Genomic DNA, 26,251 nt, shown 5'->3' on the forward strand with positions numbered 1-26,251 from the left:
GTCAGGCGAAACGGCATCCTGCCTCCTCCCTCAGACCAGTCGCTGTCAGTCATCAGCTTCAACTCCGTCCCCCGTCAGGCGAAACCGCGTCCTGCCTCCTCCCTCGGACCAATCCTCTGTCAGTCGTCAGCCACAACTCCCTCATCCGAAACTTCATCGTCCATAACACCGTCATCCCTCAGACTATTCTCCCTCAGACTCAACTTCCTGCCGCATAGCAGAGCCGTCACTGCACAGCAGTGTATAGCAGAGTCGTACTACAGTGTACTACAGACACTACATGTTCTACAGAGCCGACACTAAATAGCATGTACAGCAGAGAGCCAACACTGACTCGGTTCTGTTACACGGCAGGAAGGTTTTTCGTCTGAGAGATGACAGAGTTTTGGATGAGGGAGTTTCGGATGATGGAAGAGGGAGGAGGGAGTTGACACCTGACGGAGATTGGTCCGATGGAGGAGGCGGGACGCTGTTTCGCCTGATGCGGGACAGAGTTACGGCTGACGATGTCCTAAAATGGACACCGTAGAATTGCAACAACATATGCTATGTTACGCCTAGCGCTCCGGGTCCCCGCTCCTCCCCGGAGCGCTCACGGCGTCTCTCTCCCTGCAGCGCCCCGGTCAGTCCCGCTGACCGGGAGCGCTGCACTGACATGGCCGTCGGGGATGCGATTCGCACAGCGGGACGCGCCCGCTCGCGAATCGCATCCCAGGTCACTTACCCGTCCCGGGCCCCTCCTGTCATGTGCTGGCGCACGCGGCTCCGCTCTCTAGGGCGCGCGCGCCAGCTCTCTGAGACTTAAAGGGCCAGTGCACCAATGATTGGTGCCTGGCCCAATTAGCTTAATTGGCTTCCACCTGCTCCCTGGCTATATCTGATCACTTCCCCTGCACGCCCTTGCCGGATCTTGTTGCCTTGTGCCAGTGAAAGCGTTTAGTGTTGTCCAAAGCCTGTGTTACCTGAACTCCTGCTATCCATCTTGACTACGAACCTTGCCGCCTGCCCCGACCTTCTGCTACGTCTGACCTTGCCTCTGCCTAGTCCTTCTGTCCCACGCCTTCTCAGCAGTCAGCGAGGTTGAGCCGTTGCTAGTGGATACGACCTGGTTGCTACTGCCGCAGCAAGACCATCCCGCTTTGCGGCGGGCTCTGGTGAACACCAGTAGCCTCTTAGAACCGGTCCACCAGCACGGTCCACGCCAATCCCTCGCTGACACAGAGGATCCACTACCTGTGAGCCGAATCGTGACAGTAGATCCGGCCATGGATCCCGCTGAGGTGCCGCTGCCAAGTCTCGCTGACCTTCCCACGGTGGTCGCTCAGCAATCGCAGCAGATTGCCCAACAAGGACAGCAGCTGTCGCAGTTGACCGCCATGTTACAGCAACTTCTGCCTCTGCTACAGCAGCAACCATCTCCTCCGCCAGCTCCTGCACCTCCTCCGCAGCGAGTGGCCGCTCCTAGCCTCCGCTTGTCCCTGCCGGACAAATTTGATGGGGACTGTAGACTCTGCCGTGGATTTCTGTCTCAGTGTTCCCTGCATATATAGATGTTGTCGGACTTGTTTCCTACAGAACGGTCTAAGGTGGCGTTCGTAGTGAGCCTTCTTTCAGGAAAGGCCTTGTCTTGGGCCACACCGCTCTGGGACCGCAATGATCCTGCCACAGCCACAGTCCAGTCCTTCTTCGCTGAGGTCCGTAGTGTCTTCGAGGAGCCAGCCCGAGCTTCTTCTGCCGAGACTGCCCTGCTGAACCTGGTCCAGGGTAATTCTTCAGTGGGCGAGTACGCCATCCAATTTCATACTCTTGCTTCCGAGTTATCATGGAATAACGAGGCTCTCTGCGCGACCTTTAAAAAAGGCCTATCCAGTCGCATCAAGGATGTGCTGGCCGCACGAGAGATTCCTGCCAACCTGCAAGAACTTATCCATTTGGCCACCCGCATTGACATGCGTTTTTCTGAGAGACATCAAGAGCTCCGCCAGGAAAAAGACTTAGATCTCTGGGCACCTCTCCCACAGTATCCGTTGCAATCTACGTCGGGGCCGCCCGCCGAGGAGGCCATGCAAGTGGATCGGTCTCGCCTGACCCAGGAAGAGAGGAATCGCCGTAGGGAAGAAAATCTTTGTCTGTACTGTGCCAGTACCGAGCATTTCTTGGTGGATTGCCCTATTCGTCCTCCACGTCTGGGAAACGCACGCACGCACCCAGCTCACGTGGGTGTGGCGTCTCTTGGTTCTAAGTCTGCTTCTCCACGTCTCACGGTGCCTGTGCGGATTTCTCCTTCAGCCAACTCCTCCCTCTCAGCCGTGGCCTGCTTGGACTCTGGTGCTTCTGGGAATTTTATTCTGGATTCTTTGGTGAATAAATTCCGCATCCCGGTGACCCGTCTCGTCAAGCCGCTCTACATTTCCGCGGTCAACGGAGTCAGATTGGATTGCACCGTGCGTTACCGCACAGAACCCCTCCTGATGTGTATTGGACCCCATCACGAAGTGATTGAGTTCTTCGTCCTTCCCAACTGTACCTCTGAGGTCCTCCTCGGTCTGCCATGGCTCCGGCTTCATTCTCCCACCCTTGACTGGACCACCGGGGAGATCAAGAACTGGGACTCTGCCTGCCACAAGAGATGCCTCTCCCCCCCTCCCAGTCCCGTCAGGCAAGCCTCAGTGCCTCCTCATGGCCCCCGTCCTTGTGTCACCCTGTCCCGTGCCAAGCTTCACCCTCTGCCCTCCCTCCCCATTCCCACTCCTGCTGTATTGCCTGCCTTTGAGGAAACCCTCCATTCTCTCCCGGTGTCCTCGTCCCAGGTAAAGCAGTTGTCGGACAAAAAAAAGGGGGAGACCTAAGGGGGGGGTACTGTTACGCCTAGCGCTCCGGGTCCCCGCTCCTCCCCGGAGCGCTCACGGCGTCTCTCTCCCTGCAGCGCCCCGGTCAGTCCCGCTGACCGAGAGCGCTGCACTGACATGGCCGTCGGGGATGCGATTCGCACAGCGGGACGCGCCCGCTCGCGAATCGCATCCCAGGTCACTTACCCGTCCCGGGCCCCTCCTGTCATGTGCTGGCGCGCGCGGCTCCGCTCTCTAGGGCGCGCGCGCGCCAGCTCTCTGAGACTTAAAGGGCCAGTGCACCAATGATTGGTGCCTGGCCCAATTAGCTTAATTGGCTTCCACCTGCTCCCTGGCTATATCTGATCACTTCCCCTGCACTCCCTTGCCGGATCTTGTTGCCTTGTGCCAGTGAAAGCGTTTAGTGTTGTCCAAAGCCTGTGTTACCTGAACTCCTGCTATCCATCTTGACTACGAACCTTGCCGCCTGCCCCGACCTTCTGCTACGTCTGACCTTGCCTCTGCCTAGTCCTTCTGTCCCACGCCTTCTCAGCAGTCAGCGAGGTTGAGCCGTTGCTAGTGGATACGACCTGGTTGCTACTGCCGCAGCAAGACCATCCCGCTTTGCGGCGGGCTCTGGTGAACACCAGTAGCCTCTTAGAACCGGTCCACCAGCACGGTCCACGCCAATCCCTCGCTGACACAGAGGATCCACTACCTGTGAGCCAAATTGTGACATGCTATAGGACTTATTTCACTTTCATATTTGTTGACAAGGGATTTTGCTATCCCTTCCATCTGGTAACCTTGTTACATTCACGTACTTTTAAAGTTTCAGCGATCCTGCAAGACAATTTAGGCTACTGTACAGGGCTGTACGGCCTCTTTAAGGGTATGTTCACACGGCAGAATTTCAACATGAATTTCTGCATGGAAATCTGCATGGAAATTCCACATGTGTTTATAGCCTACTAACTTCAATGGGATTCCACAGTCCCATTTACACTGCAGAATTTTGCAGCATATCCTGCAGCTAAAATTCCTAAAAGTCTTCTGCGGAATTCTGCATAGATGCATAAAGATGCGGAATTCCAGCCAAATTAATGTGGACGCGGAATTCTCGCATCTATACTGATTTCTGCCATCTGAACATAGCCTTAATGTTTGCTAAGATCCATACATCTCAATGTTTCTTCCTTTTAGGGGCAACTCCCAGTTCCTGGGTGCTACACTTTCCTAAATTTAGCAAAGCAAAGAAAAAAAATGGCTGACACTTTTAGGCCATACAACACTTTGATGAATGTTCAAAATTGCATTATTATATTAAAATATTCTTAAAAAACAACTGAAATGAATTATCATGTGTGAGTATGAATAATGTCTTTGGTTGTAATGGATGTGTATGTACACAACATAGAAGTACACAAGTATAAAAAAAAAAGAAAAAATATAAAAAGGGAATCTAAGGGAAAAAAAAGCCTTTCCTAGATCTTCTAGACAATATCTAAAAATAGACAAATATTGTAGACGTTTAGAATTTTCAGTGTCACTTATCCACAATATGTCACAAGATATCCTTCGGAAAGGATCACAAGATATTGCAAAATATACCTATTGTCCAAAATAAGCTAATTTATCCATAATATGCCATAAGGCATTGAGATAATGCAAAGTAAGGTTATCATTTGTTCAAGGTAAGCTTATAATTATTATCCAAGTTAGAAGTTCTTATCAGTCAATAAAATCTAGATGCATATCAGTAATTTAGAACAATTTGTACAATATCACCCGAAGACCATTACTCATGTAATCCCTCATGTACTCACATATCTCGCTAGTTAAAAAAAATTATATTCAGCCAAGCTAGATCTCTTCTCAGCACTGTAAAGTGAATTTGAGTACACCATGTTCTAAATTATTATGCAAATTCTATTTAAGTGTCACAAAGATTAAATATTTAGTTTTTCAGTTTAACTCATGGATGGCATTGTGTCTCATGGCTCTTTTGATCACTGAAAACAATCTCGGACACTTGTGATAATTAGATTGCCGGGTGAGCCCAATTTAAGGAAAAACTACTAAAGGTGGGTGTTCCACATTATTAAGCACCCTTTTCAAGCAATATGGGGAAGAAAAAGGATCTCTCTAATGCCAAAAAGAGTGAAATAGTTCAATGCCTTGGACGAGGTATGAAAACATTAGATATTTCATGAAAACTTAAGTGTGATCATTGCACTATTAAGAGATTTGTGGCTGATTCAGAGCACAGATGGGTTTGTGCAGATGAAGGCACATTGAGGAAGATTTCTGCCAGATCCATGCATCGGATCAAGAGAACAGCTGCTAAAATACCATTACATAGCAGCAAACAGATATTTGAAGCTGCTGTGCCTCTGGAGTCCCTCAGACATCAGGGTGTAGAGTCCTCCAGTGTCTTGCAATTGTGCATAAACCTTCGATTTGGCCACCATTAACCAATGCTCACAAGCAGAAACGGCTGCATTGGGCAGAAAAATACATTAAGACTAATTTTCAAACAGTCCTGTTCAGTGATGAGTGCCGTGCAACCCTGGATGGTCCAGATAGATGGAGTAGTGGATGGTTGGTGGACGGCCACCCTGCTCCAACAAGGCTGCGATGTCAGCAAGGCGGTGGTGGAGTCTTGGGAAGAAAGCTGGTGGGCCCCTTTAGGGTCCCCGAATGTGTAAAGATGACCTCTGCAAAGAATGTGGAGTTTCTGACTGACCACTTTCATCCCTGGTACAGAAGGAAGAACTATGCTTTCCGCAATAAAATCATCTTCATGCACCATCTCATGCTGCAAAGAATACCTCTGCATCAATGGCTGCTATGGGGATAAAAGGAGAGAAAGTCATGTGTGGCCTCCATCCTCCCCTGACCTCAATCCTTGAGAACCTTTGAAGCATCCTCAAGCCAAAGATCTATGAGGGTCGGAGGCAGTTTAAATTCAAACAGCAGCTCTGGAAGGCTATTCTGACATCTTGTAGGGGCAGGCTGACCGGCCGGTCCATTCAGACGTGGTCCGAGAGCCCGGCCGGGTAAAGGGCCAAATGCAGCTTCTAAGGATCCAGGACATTTGTCCTGGATCCCCAGTCAGACAAGTGCTACTTTCAGCTGTTTGGACGACTCGCCCATACAGTTGAAAGCCTCCTCAAGAAGCCCTGGACCTTCCTTTCCCTTGTTTTCTCTATGTAATTATACCCCTACGCTGCTCCTGGTCTGCGTGTCATTAGCAGAGACAAGCAGCAGCAGAGCAGGGATGAAGTGTCCCTGACATATGGCTCAGCCCCAACAGAGGACGGGGCCGAGAGCTGACAGGCCTCCCGGGAACACAGCAGTGTCCGCTTCATATGAGGGTGAGTAAGGCTATGTGACTGCGTCCTGACTCTCTCCCCTCCTACTAGCAGTATAACCTTGGGCTGGGAGATGTGTTTAGTAGCAGTCCAGTGGGGTCACATTCTCTTCTCCAGTGTCCACAGGTTACAAACAGGTCACATTACCAGAACAATTTTTGTGAAAATTCGCGGTAAAACTGCACCATTTTTGCAGCGATTTTTCAAAAACAAATTCTTGTAATGCGACCTGTTTGTAACCTTTGGACACTGGAGGAGGGAAAGTGACACCACTGGTGGTACAATATGTGGACACACTGCTTGTTTGCTTATCATTAACCCCTTTACCACTGCTGTGTTAACCGGCAACGGAGGCCCCTGAAGGATGGCGCCTTTAAGGACGAAGGGCGTACAGGTACACTCTTGCGTCCTGGGACTTACGAAAAGCATAACTGTATGCCCTCTGTTTTTCCGGTCACTGCCGTGCACTTGGCGGTGATTGGAACGGGATGACTGCTGATATCTATCAGGTATGACTGCTGATATCTATCAGCAAGCATCCCAGCACATCGCCCAGGAGGAACCCCCCCACACACTTTTTTTAGCGAACAGCATGATTGGGGCTCCTGCTAGGCGGTGTCACTGACAGCACCCGCTCTGCCCCTGGTCTGGAGAGCGGTTGCCCATCAGTGTTCACCGGCAATGGAGGCCCCTGAAGGAAGGCGCCGGGATGGAGACCCTGAGACTAGCAGCAGCATCAAGGCGGCAGCAGGAGGTGAGGCCTGTGTGCCTCCTGCTGTTGCATAGGTACAACTCCCAGCATGTTCAACCAAAGGGCATGCTGGAAGTTTTAGTTATGCAACAGCTAGAGCACACGGCAGCTTTACAGTTTCCCACTCCAAGTTTGAGTTTCGGAAAATCTGCCCTGACTCAAACTTGTAGCAGGAAAAAATTCATAAACTCATCTGTGTGTACTTACTGTAAAAACACCACACCACTACACTACACTACACCTACACAAAATAAAGAGTAAAACACTGCATATACACACCCTTAAACAGTCCCCCCCCCCCCCCAAATAAAAAACGTCTCGTATGGCACTGTTTCCTAAACGGAGCCTCAAGCTGTTGCACAACAACAACTCCCAGCATGGCTGGACAGCCATTGACTGTCCAGGCATGCTGGGAGTTTTGCAACAGCTGGAGGCACCCTGTTTGGGAAACACTGCCATAGGGTATTTTTGGTGGAGTAGGCAAACGCCATGCTTGCTTCTGGGTCCGCCCCATGCAAATCCCAAATTTAGGCTTTAAATGCGCATGGCGCTCTCTCCGCAGCCCTGTCGTATTTCAAGGGAACAGTTTAGGGCCACATATGGGTATTTCTGTACTTGACAGAAATTCGGTTACAAATTTTGGGGAGATTTTGCTCCTTTTATCCCCTATTAAAAAGAAAAGTTGGTAGCTGCAGCAGCATGTTAGTGTAAAGTGTAAAAAAAATTACAATTATATGCTGGTGTTGGCCAATACTTTAAATTTTCACAAGAGGTAAAAGGAGAAAAAGACCCCCAAAATTTGTAACGCAATTTCTCCTGAGTACGGAAATGCCCCATATGACACAAAACGATCTGCAGGTGCACGAAAGGGCTCAGGAGTGAGAGTGCACCATGTACATTTGAGGCCTAAATTGGTGATTTGCACAGTTACAGCGGTTTGGCATAAACGCAAAAAAAACACCAACATGTGACCCCATTATGGAAACTACACCCCTCAGGTGTCTTAAAATGGTAAGGGGGAGTGGACTAAAACTTAACTTTTAATAAATATGCTGTTAAGAAACATAGATAATAGTGCAAGATATAATATATTAACAAGGGATGACGATGCTCCATTGCTACAAGAGACACAGGAATAACTCACAGTTAAGAGATTAACTATATTGTCTTCAGAACGCCTTTAAATCACCCAGTCTGACCAGTCCCAGTCATATCACAGGCCGTCAAGCGTATAAATTCTGCAAAATGCCCTGCCCTACGTGTTTCGGTACACCTGAATAGGTAACCTCATCAGGGACTGATTACAAATACGTGCACAGAAACATGGGACCGTATGCCCCCATATCCAGACAATAATACAGTACTGGGGTTGCAGATACAGTTGCAGCCCCAATATAAATGCTGACAGTATGTAAAGTATTCCCCAGTCACGTTTACTTTTCTCAATCCTGTGGAAAAAAGATTCAGGAAAACATCTGATGGTCCGTTACAGATGTCCTGACAGCTGTCAGTAAGTTTTGACTTTTTACCTTTCTAGAGAAACCAGCACTGAACACATTTCGAAGTTTTCCTTAAAGGGTTATTTATTCTGGCCATAGACATCCCTATCCAAAGGATAGGGGATAAGATGTCTGTTTGCGGCGGGGCCTGAGATCTCTGTGCAGCACCCGCATTCTATGCTGAGCTGTTGCTCCAGTCTCGGAAACCTCTGTGTTTCCAGGACTGGAAATGTGACGTCCCGTCACGCCCCCTCCATTCATGTCAATGGGAGGGGGCGTGACAGCCATCACGTCCCCTCCCATAGACATGAATGGAGGGGGCGTGGCGTGATGGCATGAGGGGGCGTGGTGTGACAGCATGATTCCAGTCCCAGAAACACAGAGGTTTCCGAGACTGGAGCAGCAGCCCAGCATTTAATGCGGGTACTGCACGGAGATTGCGGGGGTCACAGCGGCAGGCCCCCTACGATCAGACTTCTTATCCCCTATCCTTTGGATAGGGAATAAGATGTCTATCGCCAGAATACCCCTTTAACTCCTTCTTCAGCAGTTGGTTTTATATTGATAAAAGGAATCTTTTTTATGATTCTATCCTGCTATTATTTGGAAAAAGTGACATGGATTTTGGATAATGTCTCTTATAAATCCAGAAACTGGTGAAAGACGAGTGGGATGTATTTCGATAGATGTCTATTTCTATCTTATTAATTAAAAAAAAAGGATGAGAAGAGTGACAGTATGGAGAAGAAAAGAGTATATTAAAGCATATGCCAGATGAATAAATATGATTAAAAAAAAGAATTGGAAACAAAGTGACATTTAGAGCATACTGTAATTGTAAAAATGTGTTCTACAGGACTTATCTAGGGGGGAGTAAGCCTCAAACCTCAAGCTTCCAAAATATGCACAACAAAACAGGGGTATTGTATTGTATGTGGGTAATAGGATATACGCACATAAGGATGTTTAGTGGAATATAGGAATTCTCAAAAATAGAACTAATTGAAACTGAATATACATGGGTCCTGGAAGGAATGGTTTAGATGTAACTCCAGCATCAGGGTGTGGGTAAAACAGTGACCTATCGTATTTTTATAGATACCATCACATTCAGATTATTACTATATATATATATATATATATATATATATATATATATATATCAGTTTCTTCAGCCTTATGTGGAGGAAACTCCCTCTTACCTACGAGATTCCATGAAGGATTCCATGCAAGTCATGCACCCTCAATGTAACTTCACTTTATACATGTTGTCAGGATCCGGACTGGCGGCTGGTGAGGACACAGAAGGTGAATCCTCTGTGCCAGAGAGGCGATAGCGTGGGTCGTACTGGGGGATCGGTTCTAAGTAGTTACTGGTGTTCCCCAGAGCCCACCGCAAAGCGGGATGGACTTGCTGCGGCGGTAACTACCAGGTCATGTCCTCCAGTAGCGACTCGACCTCTCTGGCAGCTGAGACTGGTGCGGTACACAAGGACTAGATAGAGGCGAGGTCAGACGTAGCAGAAGGTCAGGGCAGGCGGCAAGGTTCGTAGTCAGGGGCAACAGCAGAAGGTCTGGATACACAGGCAAGGGAACACACTAAATGCTTTCTCAGGGCACAAGGCAACAAAATCCGGCAAGGACAGGAAGGGGAAGTGGGTATTTATGTGTTGGGGAAGTGATTAGATTGATTGGGCCAGGCACCAATTAGCGGTGCACTGGCCCTTTAAATCTTAGAAAGCCGGCGCACGCGCCCTAGGGAACGGGGCCGCACGCGCCGGGACGAGACCGACACCGGAGGAGGAGGGTGAGTGGAACGGGGCGAGATCCGTGAGTGGACATGACCTGCTACGCAGATCGCGTCCCCGTCGGCACGAACACAGCAGCGCTCGCGATCAGAGACAGAGACCGGAGCGCTGCTGTCAGCAGAACGCCGCGAGCGCTCCAGGGGGACAGCGCGACCCGGAACGCTCGGCGTTACACATGTGCTTATTTATTTGGGCAGCTGCCACACGAAAGAGTATATTACAGCTAAGGCCCAGTTTAGTTTCGCCCATGTCACTTATAAGAAGTAAAGTTAACTTTCTTTTTGGGATCAACTTCGTTTTTGGGACTTGTACTGTTAAGCTATGATCACTCGACCGACAATTAAAAATGGCTTTTTATATTGTATAATGTGCTGTTATCTTTTATTTTAGTAAAGGACTGTGCAAAAATAATCTAAATCTAATCTGCCTCTAAACAGCAGCATGAGGCAGTTGCGGATTGGCTGCACCTACTGATGCATTAGGAGACTAAGCTTTCTGCTGAGATTACTAGTCCCCATGGGGCTAATACTGTAGGATCACATTCTAATTTACATTACTTAAAGGGGTACACCGGTGGAAAACTATTTTTTTTAGATGAACTGGTGTAAGAAAGTTAAACAAATTTGTAAATTACTTCTATTAAAAAATCTTAACCCTTCCAGTACTTATCAAATGCTGTAGGCTCCACAGGAAGTTCTTTTCTTTTTAAATGTATTTTCTGTCTTAATACAGTGCTCTCTGCTGACACCTCTGTCCATGTCAGGAACTGTCCAGAGCAGGATAGGTTTGCTATAGGGATTTGCTCCTGCTCTGGATAGTTCCTGACATGGACAGAGGTGTCAGCAGAGAGCACTGTGGTCAGACAGAAAATTAAAAAAGAAAAGAACTTCCTGTGGAGCATACAGCAGCTGATAAGTACTGGAAGAATTAAGATTTTTAAATAGCAGTAATGTACAAATCTGTTTAACTTTCTGTCCCCAGTTGATTTAAAACATTGTTTTCCACCGGAGTACCCCTTTAAAGAAAGAGTGTTCTCCAGTTACTGAAGGGCAGCCATGGGGAACACACATTTACAGTAAGTGCTCATAGAACTTATGAAACAACAAGACATCTGTTCACAGTAATATACAGTATGTGTATAACTATAGGTTAGGTATGGTGGCAAGATTTGTATCTTGTTGATGGGCTTGTAGACTGATGTAGGCTATTATTAAAGAATTATGTGGTGGCTCTTGAGTTTGTTTATAGCAGTTTTAGTTGCAGACCAACCTCTTTAACCTTTAGAGCTGTCTTGAATTCTTCAAGATCAATTTCTTTGTCCTCTCCAGCAATACTCTCAAACTGCTTGGTCACCCACTCCAGCCACTTGGCATCCTCATCTGCACTCATGATTCTAGGACAAGAAATGTAACATGTAACATTACTTAACCCCAAAGAGTACGGTATTTAAAATAAATAAATAAAACAGAACAGCTGATACACAGCCCATATAGACTTGGATGTATGGATCTGTTTAGAATATGAAAGCATGACTAGATTTCCTTTTCCTAAGCAACCTATAGCATATTACACATGAAATAGATAGTGATTGACTAGGTACTTTTTTCATGTTTAGACAAGGAGGTGCTGTACAGTGGGACTGGTGGGGGAACAGGGCAGGTGAGTACACCTTTCTTCCTTTTTTCTTTTCTTTTTTTTAGCCCTGACTAAATACATTCCCATATAAACACAAGTCTGACTCTCCAAACCTTACAGTGCTTGTAACCCCTTAAATGGGTATTCCGGTGGAAAACTTTTTTTTTTTTTAACCCCTTAAGGACTCAGCCCATTTTGGCCTTAAGGACTCAGACAATTTAATTTTTACGTTTTCATTTTTTCCTCCTCGCCTTCTAAAAATCATAACTCTTTTATATTTTCATCCACAGACTAGTATGAGGGCTTGTTTTTTGCGCGACCAGTTGTCCTTTGTAATGACATCACTCATTATATCATAAAATGTATGGCGCAACCAAAAAACACTATTTTTGTGGGGAAATTAAAACGAAAAACGCAATTTTGCTAATTTTGGAAGGTTTTGTTTTCACGCCGTACAATTTCTGGTAAAAATGACGTGTGTTCTTTATTCTGAGGGTCAATACGATTAAAATGATACCCATTATTATATACTTTTATATTATTGTTGCGCTTAATAAAAATCACAAACTTTTTAACCAAATTAGTACGTTTATAATCCCTTTATTTTGATGACCTATAACTTTTTTATTTTTCCGTATAAGCGGCGGTATGGGGGCTCATTTTTTGCGCCATGATCTGTACTTTTTTTTGATACCACATTTGCATAAAAAAAACTTTTAATACATTTTTTATAATTTTTTTTTTAATAAAATGTATTAAAAAAGTAGGAATTTTGGACTTTTTTAATTTTTTTTCGTTCACGCCGTTCACCGTACGGGATCATTAACATTTTATTTTAATAGTTCGGACATTTACGCATGCGGCGATACCAAATATGTCTATAAAAAATGTTTTTTACGCTTTTTGGGGGTAAAATAGGAAAAAACGGACGTTTTACTTTTTTATTGGGGGAGGGGATTTTTCACTTTTTTTTTACTTTTACTTTCACATTTTTTTACATTTTTTTTTACACTTGAATAGTCCCCATAGGGGACTATTCATAGCAATACCATGATTGATAATACTGATCTGTTCTATGTATAGGACATAGAACAGATCAGTATTATCGGTCATCTCCTGCTCTGGTCTGCTCGATCACAGACCAGAGCAGGAGACGCCGGGAGCCGCACGGAGGAAGGAGAGGGGACCTCCGTGCGGCGTTATGAATGATCGGATCCCCGCAGCAGCGCTGCGGGCGATCCGATCGTTCATTTTAATCGCGAACTGCCGCAGATGCCGGGATCTGTATTGATCCCGGCACCTGAGGGGTTAATGGCGGACGCCCGCGAGATCGCGGGCGTCGGCCATTGCCGGCGGGTCCCTGGCTGCGATCAGCAGCCGGGATCAGCCGCGCATGACACGGGCATCGCTCCGATGCCCGCGGTTATGCTTAGGACGTAAATGTACGTCCTGGTGCGTTAAGTACCACCTCACCAGGACGTACATTTACGTCCTGCGTCCTTAAGGGGTTAAATGAACTGGCGCCAGAAAGTTAAACAGATTTGTAAATTACTTCTATTAAAAAATCTTAATCCCTTTGGTACTTTTTAGTAGCTGTATGCTACAGAGGAAATTCTTTACTTTTTCTTTTTTGTCTTGTCCACAGTGCTCTCTGCTGACACCTCTGTCCGTGTCAGGAACTGTCCAGAGCAGCATAGGTTTGCTATGGGGATTTTCTCCTGCTCTGGACAATTCCTAATACGGGCATCAGGTGTCAGCAGAGAGCAATGTGAACAAGACAAAAAATAAAATAAAAAAATAAAGATTTTCCTTTGTACCATACACCTGCTAAAAAGTACTGAAAGGATTAAGATTTTTTAATAGAAGTAATTTACACATCTGTTTAACTTTCTGGCACCAGTTAATTTTAAAAAATAAATAAATAAAAAAGTTTTCCATCGGAGAGTACCCCTTTAACCCCTTAAGGACGGAGCCCATTTTCACCTCTAGGACGAAGCCCTTTTTTGCAAATCTGACCACTGTCACTTTAAACATTAATAACTCTGGAATGCTTTTAGTTATCATTCTGATTCTGAGATAATTTTTTCGTGACATATTCTACTTTAACTTAGTGGTAAAATTTTGTGGTAACTTGCATCCTTTCTTGGTGAAAAATTCCAAAATTTGATGAAAAAATTAAAAATTTTGCATTTTTCTAACTTTGAAAATGGATATTCCAAATAATTTTTTGGGGATTCACATATACAATATGTCTGCTTTATGTTTGCATCATAAAATTGACAAGTTTTTACTTTTGGAAGACACCAGAGGGCTTCAAAGTTCAGCAGCAATTTTCCAATTTTTCACAAAATTTTCAAACTCGCAATTTTTCAGGGACCAGTTCAGGTTTCAAGTGGATTTGAAGGGTCTTCATATTAGAAATACCCCATAAATGACCCCATTATAAAAACTGCACCCCCCAAAGTATTCAAAATGACATTCAGTAAATGTTTTAACCCTTTAGGTGTTTCACAGGAAAAGCAGCAAAGTGAAGGAGAAAATTCAAAATCTTCATTTTTTACACTCGCATGTTCTTGTAGACCCAATTTTTGAATTTTTACAAGGGGTAAAAAGAGAAAATGTATACTTATATTTGTAGCCCAATTTCTCTCGAGTAAGCACATACCTCATATGTCTATGTAAAGTGTTCGGCGGGCGCAGTAGAGGGCTCAGAAGCGAAGGAGCGACAAGGGGATTTTAGAGAGTACGTTTTTCTGAAATGGTTTTTGGGGGGAATGTCACCTTTAGGAAGCCCCTATGGTGCCAGAACAGCAAAAAAAAAACACATGGCATACCATTTTGGAAACTAGACCCCTTGAGGAACGTAACAAGGGATAAAGTGAGCCTTAATACCCCACAGGTGTTTCACGACTTTTGCATATGTAAAAAAAAAAAAAAAAAATTTAACTAAAATGTGGGTTTCCCCCCAAATTTCACATTTTTGCAAGGGTTAATAGCAGAAAAGACCCCCCCAAAATTTGTAACCCCATCTCTTCTGAGTATGGAGGTACCCCATAAGTGGACCTGAAGTGCACTACGGGCGAACTACAATGCTCAGAAGGGAAGGCGTCATATTTGGCTTTTTGAGAGCAAATTTTGCTCGGGGGGCATGTCGCATTTAGGAAGCCCCTATGGTGCCAGAACAGCAAAATAACCCCCACATGGCATACCATTTTGGAAACTAGACCCCTCACAGAATGTAATGAGGGGTACAGTGAGCATTTACCCCCCACTGGTGTCTGACAGATCTTTGGAACAGTGGGCTGTGCAAAATTTTTCATTTTCACGGACCACTGTTCCAAAGATCCGTCAGACACCTGTGGGGTGTAAATTCTCACTGCACCCCTTATTACATTCCGTGATGGGTGTAGTTTTCAAAATGGGGTCACATGTGGGTGTGTTTTTTTTTTTGCGTTTGTCAGAACCGCTGTAACAATCAGCCACCTCTGTGCAAATCACCTCAAATGTACATGGCGCACTCTCCCTTCTGGGCCTTGTTGTGCGCCCCCAGAGCACTTTGCGCCCACATATGGGGTATCTCCGTACTCGGGATAAATTGTGTTACAAATTTTGGGGGGCGTTTTTCCCTTTTACCTCTTGTGAAAATGAAAAGTATAGGGCAACACCAGCATGTTAGTGTAAAATTTTTTATTTTTTTACACTAACATGCTGGTGTAGACCCCAACTGTTCCTTTTCATAAGGGGTAAAAGGAGAAAAAGCCCCCCAAAATTTGTTAGGCAATTTCTCCCGAGTACGGCGATACCCCATATGTGACCCTATTCTGTTGCCTTGAAATACGACAGGGCTCCAAAGTGAGAGCGCCATGTGCATTTGAGGCCTGAATTAGGGACTTGCATAGGGGTGGACATAGGGGTATTCTACGCCAGTGATTCCCAAACAGGGCGCCTCCAGCTGTTGCTAAACTCCAAGCATGCTTGGACAGTCAATTGCTGTCCAGAAATGCTGGGAGTTTTTGTTTTGCAACAGCTGGAGGCTCCATCTTAGAAACACTGCCGTACAATACGTTTTTCATTTTTATTGGAGAAGGGGGGGTAGTGGGGGGGGCAGTGTACGTGTGTATATGTAGTGTTTTACTCTTTATTTTATGTTAGTGTAGTGTTTTTAGGTTACATTCACACTGGCAGCAGATTACACTGAGTCTCCCGCTAGGAGTTTGAGCTGTGGCGGAAAATTTGCCGCATCTCAAATTTGCAGCGGGGAACTCACTGTAATCTGCCGCCAGTGTGAATGTAGCCTGTACATTCACACGGGAGGGGGGTCAAAACTACAACTCCCAGCATGCACTGACAGACCATGCATGCTGGGAGTTGTAGTTTTGCAACAGCTGGAGGCACACTGGCTGGAAAACCTTGAGTTAGGTTCTATGACCTAACTCAGTATTTTCCAACCAGTGTGCCTCCAGCTGTTGCAAAACTGCAACTCCCAGCATGTACTGATTGCGGAAGGGCATGCTGGGAGATGTAGTTATGCAATGGCTGGAGGCACGCAAGTACAACTCCCAGCATGCCAAGACAGCCTTATGCTGTTCCTGAATGCTGGGAGTTGTAGTTTTGCAAGATTTAGAGGGGTTCAAGTTGTAAATCACTGTCCAGTGGTCTCAAAACTGTGGCTCTCCAGATGTTGCAAAACTACAACTCTCAGCATGCCCAGCCAGCAAACTGCTGTCTGGGCATGCTGAGAGTTGTAGTTTTGCAACATCTGGAGGGCTACAGTTTGAGACCACTTAGTGATCTACAACCTGAACCCCTCTAAATATTGCAAAACTACAAGTCCCAGCATGCCCACACAGCAAACAGCTGTCTGGGCATGCTGGGAGTTGTAGTTTTGCAACATCTGGAGGGCCACGGTTTAGAGACCACTGTAAACTGTGGCCCTCCGGATGTTGCTAGGCAACAACTCACCTAGCAGGACCCGGAAGCCGCCGCCGCACGTGGGGGATCCCCGCATGGAGGATCGCGATCCGGAATCCAGGTAGGGACCTTCGGCGCCGACCCTCCCTGGACGGTTCCCCCGTTTTGCCCGGACACCGATAGATGCAAAAAAGTTTGCATCTATTGACCTTTAACCCCTTCAGGACGGAGCCCATTTTGGCCTTAAGGACCGGAGCGTTTTTTGCACATCTGACCACTGTCACTTTAAACATTAATAACTCTGGAATGCTTTTAGTTATCATTCTGATTCCGAGATTGTTTTTTCGTGACATATTCTACTTTAACATAGTGGTAAATTTTTGTCCATACTTGCATCCTTTCTTGGTGAAAAATCCGTAAATGTGATGAAAAATTTGAAAATTTTGCATTTTTCTAACTTTGAAGCTCTCTGCTTGTAAGGAAAATGGATATTACGAATACATTTTTTTTTGGTTCACATATACAATATGTCTACTTTATGTCTGCATCATAAAATTGACGAAGACACCAGAGGGCTTCAACGGTCAGCAGCAATTTTCCGATTTTTCACAAAATTTTCAAACTCAGTATTTTTCAGGGACCAGTTCAGGTTTGAAGTGGATTTGAAGGGTCTTCATCTTAGAAATACCCCATAAATGACCCCATTATAAAAACTACACCCCCCAAAGTATTCAAAATGACATTCAGTCAGCGTTTTAACCCTTTAGATGTTTCGCACGAATAGCAGCAAAGTGAAGGAGAAAATTCACAATCTTCATTTTTTACACTCACATGTTCTTGTAGACCCAATTTTTGAATTTTTACAAGGGGTAAAAAGGACAAAATTTTTACTTGTGTTTGTAGCCCAATTTCTCTCGAGTAAGGACATACCTCATATGTCTATGTAAAGTGTTCGGCGGGCGCAGTAGAGGGCTCAGAATGGAAGGAGCGACAAGGGGATTTTGGAGAGTACGTTTTTCTGAAATGGTTTTTGGGGGGCATGTTGCATTTAGGAAGCCCTTATGGTGCCAGAACAGCAAAAAAAAAACACATGGCATACCATTTTGGAAACTAGACCCCTCGGGGAATGTAACATGGGATAAAGTGAACCTTAATACCCCACAGGTGTTTCACGACTTTTGCAAATGTAAAAAAAAAAAAATAATAATAATTTTTACCTAAAATGCTTGTTTTCCCAAAAATGTTTAATTTTTAAAAAGGGTAATAGCAGAAAATACCCCTAAAAATTTGAAGCCCAATTTCTCCCGATTCAGAAAACACCCCATATGGGGGTGAAAAGTGCTCTGCTGGCGCACTACAGGTCTCGGAAGAGAAGGAGTCACATTTGGCTTTTTGAAAGCAAATTTTTCTCTGGGGGCATGCCGCATTTAGGAAGCCCCTATGGTGCCAGGACAGCAAAAAAAAACCCACATGGCAATCATTTTGGAAACTAGACCCCTCGGGGAACGTAACAAGGGGTTAAGTGAACCTTTATACCCCACAGGTGTTTCACGACTTTTGCATATGTAAAAAAAAAATATATAATTTTACCTAAAATGCTTGTTTTCCCAAAAATTTCACATTTTTAAAAAGGGTAAAAGCAGAAAATACCCCCCAAAATTTGTAACACAATTTCTCCCGAGTACAGCGATACCCCATATGTGACCCTAAACTGTTGCCTTGAAATACGACAGGGCTCCAAAGTGAGAGCGCCATGTGCATTTGAGGCCTAAATTAGGGACTTGCATAGGGGTGGACATAGGGGAATTCTATGCCAGTGATTCCCAAACAGGGTGCCTCCAGCTGTTGCAAAACTCCCAGCATGCCTGGACAGTCAACGGCTGTCCGACAATACTGGGAGTTGTTGTTTTGCAACAGCTGGAGGCTCCGTTCTGGAAACAGTGGCGTACCAGACGTTTTTCATTTTTATTGGGGAGGGGAGGGGGGCTGTGTCGAGGTATGTGTATATGTAGTGTTTTTTTACTTTTTATTTTATTTTTTGGTAGTGTAGTGTAGTGTTTTTAGGGTACAGTCGCACGGGCGGGGGTTCACAGTAGTTTCTCGCTGGCAGTTTGAGCTGCAGCAGAAAGTTTGCGGCAGCTCAAACTTGCAGCAAGATACTTACTGTAATCCTCCGCCCATGTGAGTGTACCCTGTACGTTCACATTGGGGGGGACGGGACATCCAGCTGTTGCATAACTACAACTCCCAGCATGCCCGTTGGCTGTCGGTGACTGCTGAGAGTTGTAGTTTTGCAACAACTGTAGGCACACTGGTTATGTATCACTGAGTTTGTGACCTAACTCAGTGTTTCACAACCAGTGTGCCTCCAGCTGTTGCAAAACTACAACTCCCAGCTTGTACGGTGCATGGTGTACATTGACTGCTGAGAGTTGGAGTTTGCAACAGCTGGAGGCACACCGGTCGTGAAACACTGAGTTAGGTAAAAAAAAAACTCTAAGTTTCACAACCAGTGTGCCTTCAGCTGTTGCAAAACTACAACTCTCAGCAGTCACCGACAGCCAACAGGCATGCTGGGAGTTGTAGTTATGCAACCAGCAGATGCACCACTACAACAGCTGAAGGTACACTTTTCCATAGAAAAAATGTGCCTCCAGCTGTTGCAAAACCATAAGTCCCAGCATGCCCATAAGGGAATGCTGGGAGTTGTGGTGGTCTGCCTCCTGCTGTTGCATAACTACAGCTCCCAGCATGCCCTTTTTGCATGCTGGGAGCTGTTGCTAAGCAACAGCAGGAGGCTGTCACTCACCTCCAACGATCCAGCCGCATGAGGTCAGTCCCTCGCCGTTGCCGCCGCTGCTCCTGGGGCCCTGATCCCAACATTGACGCCGGGGATCGGGGTCCCCAGCACCCGGGGTGCACGTCCCGCACCCGCTCACGTCCTCCGGAAGAGGGGCGGAGCAGGTGCGGGAGTGACACCCGCAGCAGACGCCCTGATTGGTCGGCCGGTAATCCGGTCGACGAATCAGGGCGATCGTGAGGTGGCACCAGTGCCACCTCACCCCTGCAGGCTCTGGCTGTTCGGGGCCGTCAGAGACGGCCCCGAACAGCCAGTAATTCCGGGGCACCGGGTCACTGGAGACCCGATTGACCCGGAATCGCCGCAGATCGCTGGACTGAATTGTCCAGCGATCTGCGGCGATCGCCGACATGGGGGGGCATAATGACCCCCCTGGGCGATATGCCGGGATGCCTGCTGAACGATTTCAGCAGGCATCCGGCTCCAGTCCCCAATCGGCTAGCGGTGGGGATCGGAATTCCCACGGGCGTATGGATACGCCCTCGGTCCTTAAGGACTCGGAATGCAGGGCGTATCCATATGCCCTATGTCCTGAAGAGGTTAATAGGAAACAAACTATGTTCAAGAGTGGACGTTCACGTTAACCTTTTCTAGTTATCTTCTAAAACATTTCTAGTAACCCCATAACTCCTACATTAGTCTGAAATTCTAAATTAAAATCAGCTGGAATATAATAACTATAGAAAATATATGAAGGATGACAGTCATTAATGCCAATTAAACTTTAGTAATGGCCACCATAGCAGAGGCTCGGTCCATTATGTCTTGTGTCCTGTCATAGCAGAGGCTCGGCCCATTATGTCTTGTGTCCTGTCATAGCAGAGGCTCGGTCCATTATGTCTTGTGTCCTGTCATAGCAGAGGCTCGGCCCATTATGTCTTGTGTCCTGTCATAGCAGAGGCTCGGTCCATTATGTCTTGTGTCCTGTCATAGCAGAGGCTCGGCCCATTATGTCTTGTGTCCTGTCATAGCAGAGGCTCGGCCCATTATGTCTTGTGTCCTGTCAGAAGCACATGTGAATTAGGCATCTGGTTGTGACAGTCCTGGTATCTCCAGGAGAGGGATACAGTCACAAAAATGTTTGCTTTAGTGCAGTTTGTGCCAGATCTACACCCCCTAATGTGACTGTGGGGGGTCTGATCGGTTTCCAAGCCTGCAGGAGGGCCTCCGCATACATCCATGCTTGCTTTGAAGTGATCTAGAGTAATAATAGAGTTGAACATGTTCCTTCTCTCATGAATCCCAAATGTAGAACAAGTTCCACTTGAGTTTAGAGCACACGTGTTCATAGACAAATGTATCTATGTTCACAGCATCTCACAAACTGTAAGGAGAGAACTGTGCTGTTAGGTGTTTTTGATGCAAAAATAACAAGAGATATTAAAACCAATAAGAATGACTTTCTACACCATCAGTGGAACTGTGTGAATTAGGCTCACTTGTTTTTTTTATTGATTTTCTATGATCGAATTCAAACACCCCACCCACAAGTCCAAAAGTCCCCCACCCACAAGGGCATCTCACGTGCAAAATTTGGTTCCAATGGGACAATGGGGGGTATTTATCAAAGGATTTATGTGTTTTTTTTCACGTAACTTTGGCGCAATACTTTGGCGCAGTGTCTTTTTGCGCCAAAGTTTGGCGCATCTTCTCCACTGTCATTTTTTAAATTAAATTGGGTTAAAGGTGCAGCTAAAAAATAACTTTTAATTAGTTACTGGATAAAATTCACCAAAAATCAATACGTGGAAAAACTACCACCAAAAGAAAAAAATAATCACACGCATGCTAAACGCAGCCCGTTCTGCACCTTCACAGTTAATTATGTGAACACAGATACACACTGTGATATCATACAGCAGTAGTATAAATATATATATATATATCACATCCCCTGTAGACCATTAGCCCGACGCGTTTCTGCTTATGTTATTAGTTATTATAAACCAAGCGTCATCAGGGGCAACGAATAAAGGGGCAAGAGGGGGTATCAATATTAGGGATCGACCGATATCGGTTTTTTAGGGCCGATACCGATAATCGGTGCTGGTTAGGGCCGATAGCCGATAACTTATACCGATATTCTGGTATAAGTTATCTGCTATTTAACCCCCTGCGACACCGCTGCAGATCATTAATTTAAAGCGGGCGCTTTAAATCAATGATCTGCAGTGGCTTTTGCGGGGCCATAGGCCGCCGCCGCCACCACCCGCTTCTCTCCCCCTACCTGTCAGGGTGGTCCGGGCCATCCATCCATCGTTCCTGTAGTGTCCGGGGGCGTTCCGGGTGGAGGGTGGTCCGGTCCGGGCTGTCCTTCTTCTCCGGCGGTCATCTTCTCCACTCCGGGCAGGCTCCGGCCTAGTATGCTGCATAGACGCCGCTGCGCAGTGATGCCCGTGCGCAGCGACGCACCTGACGTCACGGCGTAGCGGCGTCTATGCAGCGTACTAGGCCGGAGCCTGCCGGGGGGGGGAAAAGAGGACCCCCGGAGAAGAAGTACAGCCCGGACCGGACCACCCTCCACCCGGAACGCCCCCGGACACTACAGGAACGATGGATGGATGGACGGACCACCCCCATTACGGGTAAGTTTAATTTTTTTATTGACTGGGAGGGTGGGGGAGGGGCCCGACTGGTATAGCGGTATGGGCAAAAATCCATACCGGTATACCGCCTAGCATCACGGTGGGGGGTGCGACGTGGTGCGGTGGGTCGGCGGTGCGGTGGGTCGGGGGTGCGGCGGGTCGAGGGGGTGGCGGTCACGGTGCGGTGGGGGCGGTTCGGGGGGCGGGGCATTATCGGCTTATCGGCAAGATAATTGCCGATACCGATAATGCCCAAAATCGTGATTATCGGCCGATAATATCGGCCATACCAATATTTGGTCGATCCCTAATCAATATAAACAGAGACTACATGCCATTATTAAACCAAGACAGCCGTTTCCAACATAGGTATAGTAAATCAAATACGCTGTCCTCTGTGGCGGTAAGTTCTGTGTAAAAGGCGCTGTGAACAGCTGATTTCAACATTTGAGCCAAAATTACTAACAACTTGCACCAAATGATAAATTTGGTGCATGTCCACGAAAACCAAAGTGAAAAAAAAAGGGTAAAAAGAAACTGTCAACAGGCAAAATTGATAAATACCCCCCAATATCTTTTGTCTCCACTACAAGCTTCATATTACACATAGGAAATGTGCCTTGGATTGTACAGAAAATCGTTCTTGACCCTTATTGTCAAATTTCGGCAAGGCCTGTGTCACGATGCCGGCTGGCAAGTAGTGGATCCTCTGTGCCAGAGAGGGATTGGCGTGGACCGTGCTAGTGGATCGGTTCTAAGTCACTACTGGTTTTCACCAGAGCCCGCCGCAAAGCGGGATGGTCTTGCTGCGGCGGTAGTGACCAGGTCGTATCCACTAGCAACGGCTCAACCTCTCTGGCTGCTGAAGATAGGCGCGGTACAAGGGAGTAGACAGAAGCAAGGTCGGACGTAGCAGAAGGTCGGGGCAGGCAGCAAGGATCGTAGTCAGGGGCAACGGCAGGAGGTCTGGAACACAGGCTAGGAACATACAAGGAAACGCTTTCACTGGCACGATGGCAACAAGATCCGGCAAGGAAGTGCAGGGGAAGTGAGGTGATATAGGGAAGTGCACAGGTGATAACACTAATTGGAACCACTGCGCCAATCAGCGGCGCAGTGGCCCTTTAAATCGCAAAGACCCGGCGCGCGCGCCCTAGGGAGCGGGGCCGCGCGCGCCGGGACAGGACTGACGGAGAGCGAGTCAGGTACGGGAGCCGGGGTGCGCATCGCGAGCGGGCGCTACCCGCATCGCGAATCGCATCCCGGCTGGAGGCGGTATCGCAGCGCCCCGGGTCAGTGGATCTGACCGAAGCGCTGCAGTGAGGAGAGTGTAGCGAGCGCTCCGGGGAGGAGCGGGGACCCGGAGCGCTTGGCGTAACAGTACCCCCCCCCTTGGGTCTCCCCCTCTTCTTAGAGCCTGAGAACCTGAGGAGCAGACTTTTGTCTAGGATGTTGTCCTCAGGTTCCCAGGATCTCTCTTCTGGACCACAACCCTCCCAATCCACTAAAAAAAAGGTTTTCCCTCTGACCTTTTTAGATGCCAGAATCTCTTTGACGGAGAAGATGTCCGAGGAGCCGGAAACAGGAGTGGGAGGAACAGATTTGGGAGAGAAACGGTTAATGATAAGTGGTTTAAGAAGAGAAACGTGAAAGGCATTAGGAATACGAAGAGAAGGAGGAAGAAGAAGTTTGTAAGAGACAGGATTAATCTGGCACAAAATTTTGAAAGGACCAAGATAGCGTGGTCCCAACTTATAGCTAGGGACACGGAAGCGGACATATTTAGCGGAGAGCCATACCTTGTCTCCAGGGGAAAAAATGGGAGGAGCTCTTCTTTTCTTATCCGCGAACTTCTTCATGCGTGATGAAGCCTGTAAGAGAGAATTTTGGGTCTCTCTCCATATGATGGAAAGATCACGAGAAATTTCATCCACAGCGGGCAGACCAGAGGGCAAGGGGGTAGGGAGGGGGGGAAGAGGGTGACGGCCGTACACCACGAAAAATGGGGATTTGGAGGAAGATTCAGAGACTCTGAAGTTATACGAGAATTCGGCCCATGGTAGAAGATCTGCCCAGTCATCCTGGCGGGAGGAAACAAAATGTCGTAAATAATCACCCAAGACCTGGTTAATTCTTTCTACTTGTCCATTGGATTGAGGATGATATGCAGAAGAAAAATTTAATTTAATCTTGAGTTGTTTACAGAGAGCCCTCCAGAATTTAGACACGAATTGGACGCCTCTATCCGAGACGATCTGCGTGGGCAACCCGTGAAGACGAAAAATGTGTACAAAAAATTGTTTAGCCAACTGAGGCGCTGAAGGAAGACCAGGAAGAGGGATGAAATGTGCCATTTTGGAGAATCGATCAACGACCACCCAAATAACAGTGTTGCCATGGGATGGGGGTAAGTCAGTAATAAAATCCATACCAATCAGAGACCAAGGCTGTTCGGGGACAGGCAGAGGATGAAGAAAACCAGCGGGCTTCTGGCGAGGAGTCTTATCCCGGGCACAGATAGTGCAGGCTCGCACAAAGTCCACAACATCCGTCTCCAGAGTCGGCCACCAATAGTAGCGAGAGATGAGTTGCACAGATTTCTTGATGCCCGCATGACCTGCGAGATGGGAAGAGTGGCCCCATTTGAGGATTCCGAGGCGTTGGCGTGGAGAAACAAAGGTCTTTCCTGGAGGAGTTTGCCTGATGGAGGCTGGAGAAGTGGAAATCAGGCAGTCAGGAGGAATGATGTGTTGCGGAGAGAGTTCAACTTCAGAAGCATCCGAGGAACGAGAGAGAGCATCGGCCCTAATGTTCTTATCGGCAGGCCGAAAGTGAATTTCAAAATTAAATCGGGCAAAGAACAGAGACCACCTGGCCTGGCGAGGATTCAGCCGTTGGGCAGACTGGAGGTAGGAGAGGTTCTTGTGATCGGTGTAAATAATAACTGGAAATCTTGATCCCTCCAGCAGATGCCTCCATTCCTCAAGTGCTAATTTAATGGCTAGAAGCTCTCGATCCCCGATGGAGTAGTTTCTCTCCGCCGGAGAGAAGGTCCTAGAAAAAAAACCACAAGTAACAGCATGCCCGGAAGAATTTTTTTGTAGAAGGACAGCTCCAGCTCCCACAGAGGAGGCATCAACCTCCAATAGGAAGGGTTTAGATGGGTCAGGTCTGGAGAGCACGGGAGCCGAAGAAAAGGCAGACTTGAGCCGTTTAAAGGCGTCTTCCGCTTGAGGAGGCCAAGACTTGGGATCGGCATTTTTTTTGGTTAAAGCCACGATAGGAGCCACAACGGTAGAAAAATGTGGAATAAATTGTCTGTAATAATTGGCGAACCCCAAAAAACGTTGGATAGCACGGAGTCCGGAGGGGCGTGGCCAATCTAAGACGGCAGAGAGTTTGTCTGGATCCATTTGTAGTCCCTGGCCAGAGACCAAGTATCCTAGGAAAGGAAGAGATTGGCATTCAAACAGACATTTCTCTATTTTGGCATAGAGTTGATTGTCACGAAGTCTCTGAAGAACCATACGGACATGCTGGCGGTGTTCTTCTAGATTGGCAGAAAAAATCAGGATATCGTCCAGATATACAACAACACAGGAGTATAAAAGATCACGAAAAATTTCATTAACAAAGTCTTGGAAGACGGCAGGGGCGTTGCACAGGCCAAAGGGCATGACCAGATACTCAAAGTGTCCATCTCTGGTGTTAAATGCCGTTTTCCATTCATCCCCCTCTCTGATGCGGATGAGATTATAAGCACCTCTTAAGTCCAGTTTGGTAAAGATGTGGGCACCTTGGAGGCGATCAAAGAGTTCAGAGATGAGAGGTAGGGGGTAGCGGTTCTTAACCGTGATTTTATTAAGACCGCGGTAGTCAATGCAAGGGCGTAGAGAGCCATCTTTTTTGGACACAAAGAAAAATCCGGCTCCGGCAGGAGAGGAGGATTTACGGATAAAGCCCTTTTTTAAATTTTCCTGGACGTATTCAGACATGGCAA

General features: G+C 46.8%; 1 protein-coding gene across 3 annotated transcripts in view; it reads right to left on the bottom strand.

Moving 5' to 3' along the window:
- Window positions 1–26,251, bottom strand: part of NOX5 (NADPH oxidase 5) — a 79,329-nt gene that overhangs the window by 45,405 nt on the left and 7,673 nt on the right. For all 3 annotated transcript variants that reach the window (XM_056571614.1, XM_056571615.1, XM_056571613.1), the window contains exon 2: window positions 11,530–11,653. In XM_056571614.1, coding sequence (XP_056427589.1) covers window positions 11,530–11,649 — 120 coding nt within the window. In that variant the 5' untranslated portion in view covers window positions 11,650–11,653. The remainder of the gene's footprint in view (window positions 1–11,529; window positions 11,654–26,251) is intronic.

The sequence above is a fragment of the Hyla sarda genome, chromosome 4 (genome assembly GCF_029499605.1).
Source record: "Hyla sarda isolate aHylSar1 chromosome 4, aHylSar1.hap1, whole genome shotgun sequence".
NCBI classification, from domain to species: domain Eukaryota; kingdom Metazoa; phylum Chordata; class Amphibia; order Anura; family Hylidae; genus Hyla; species Hyla sarda.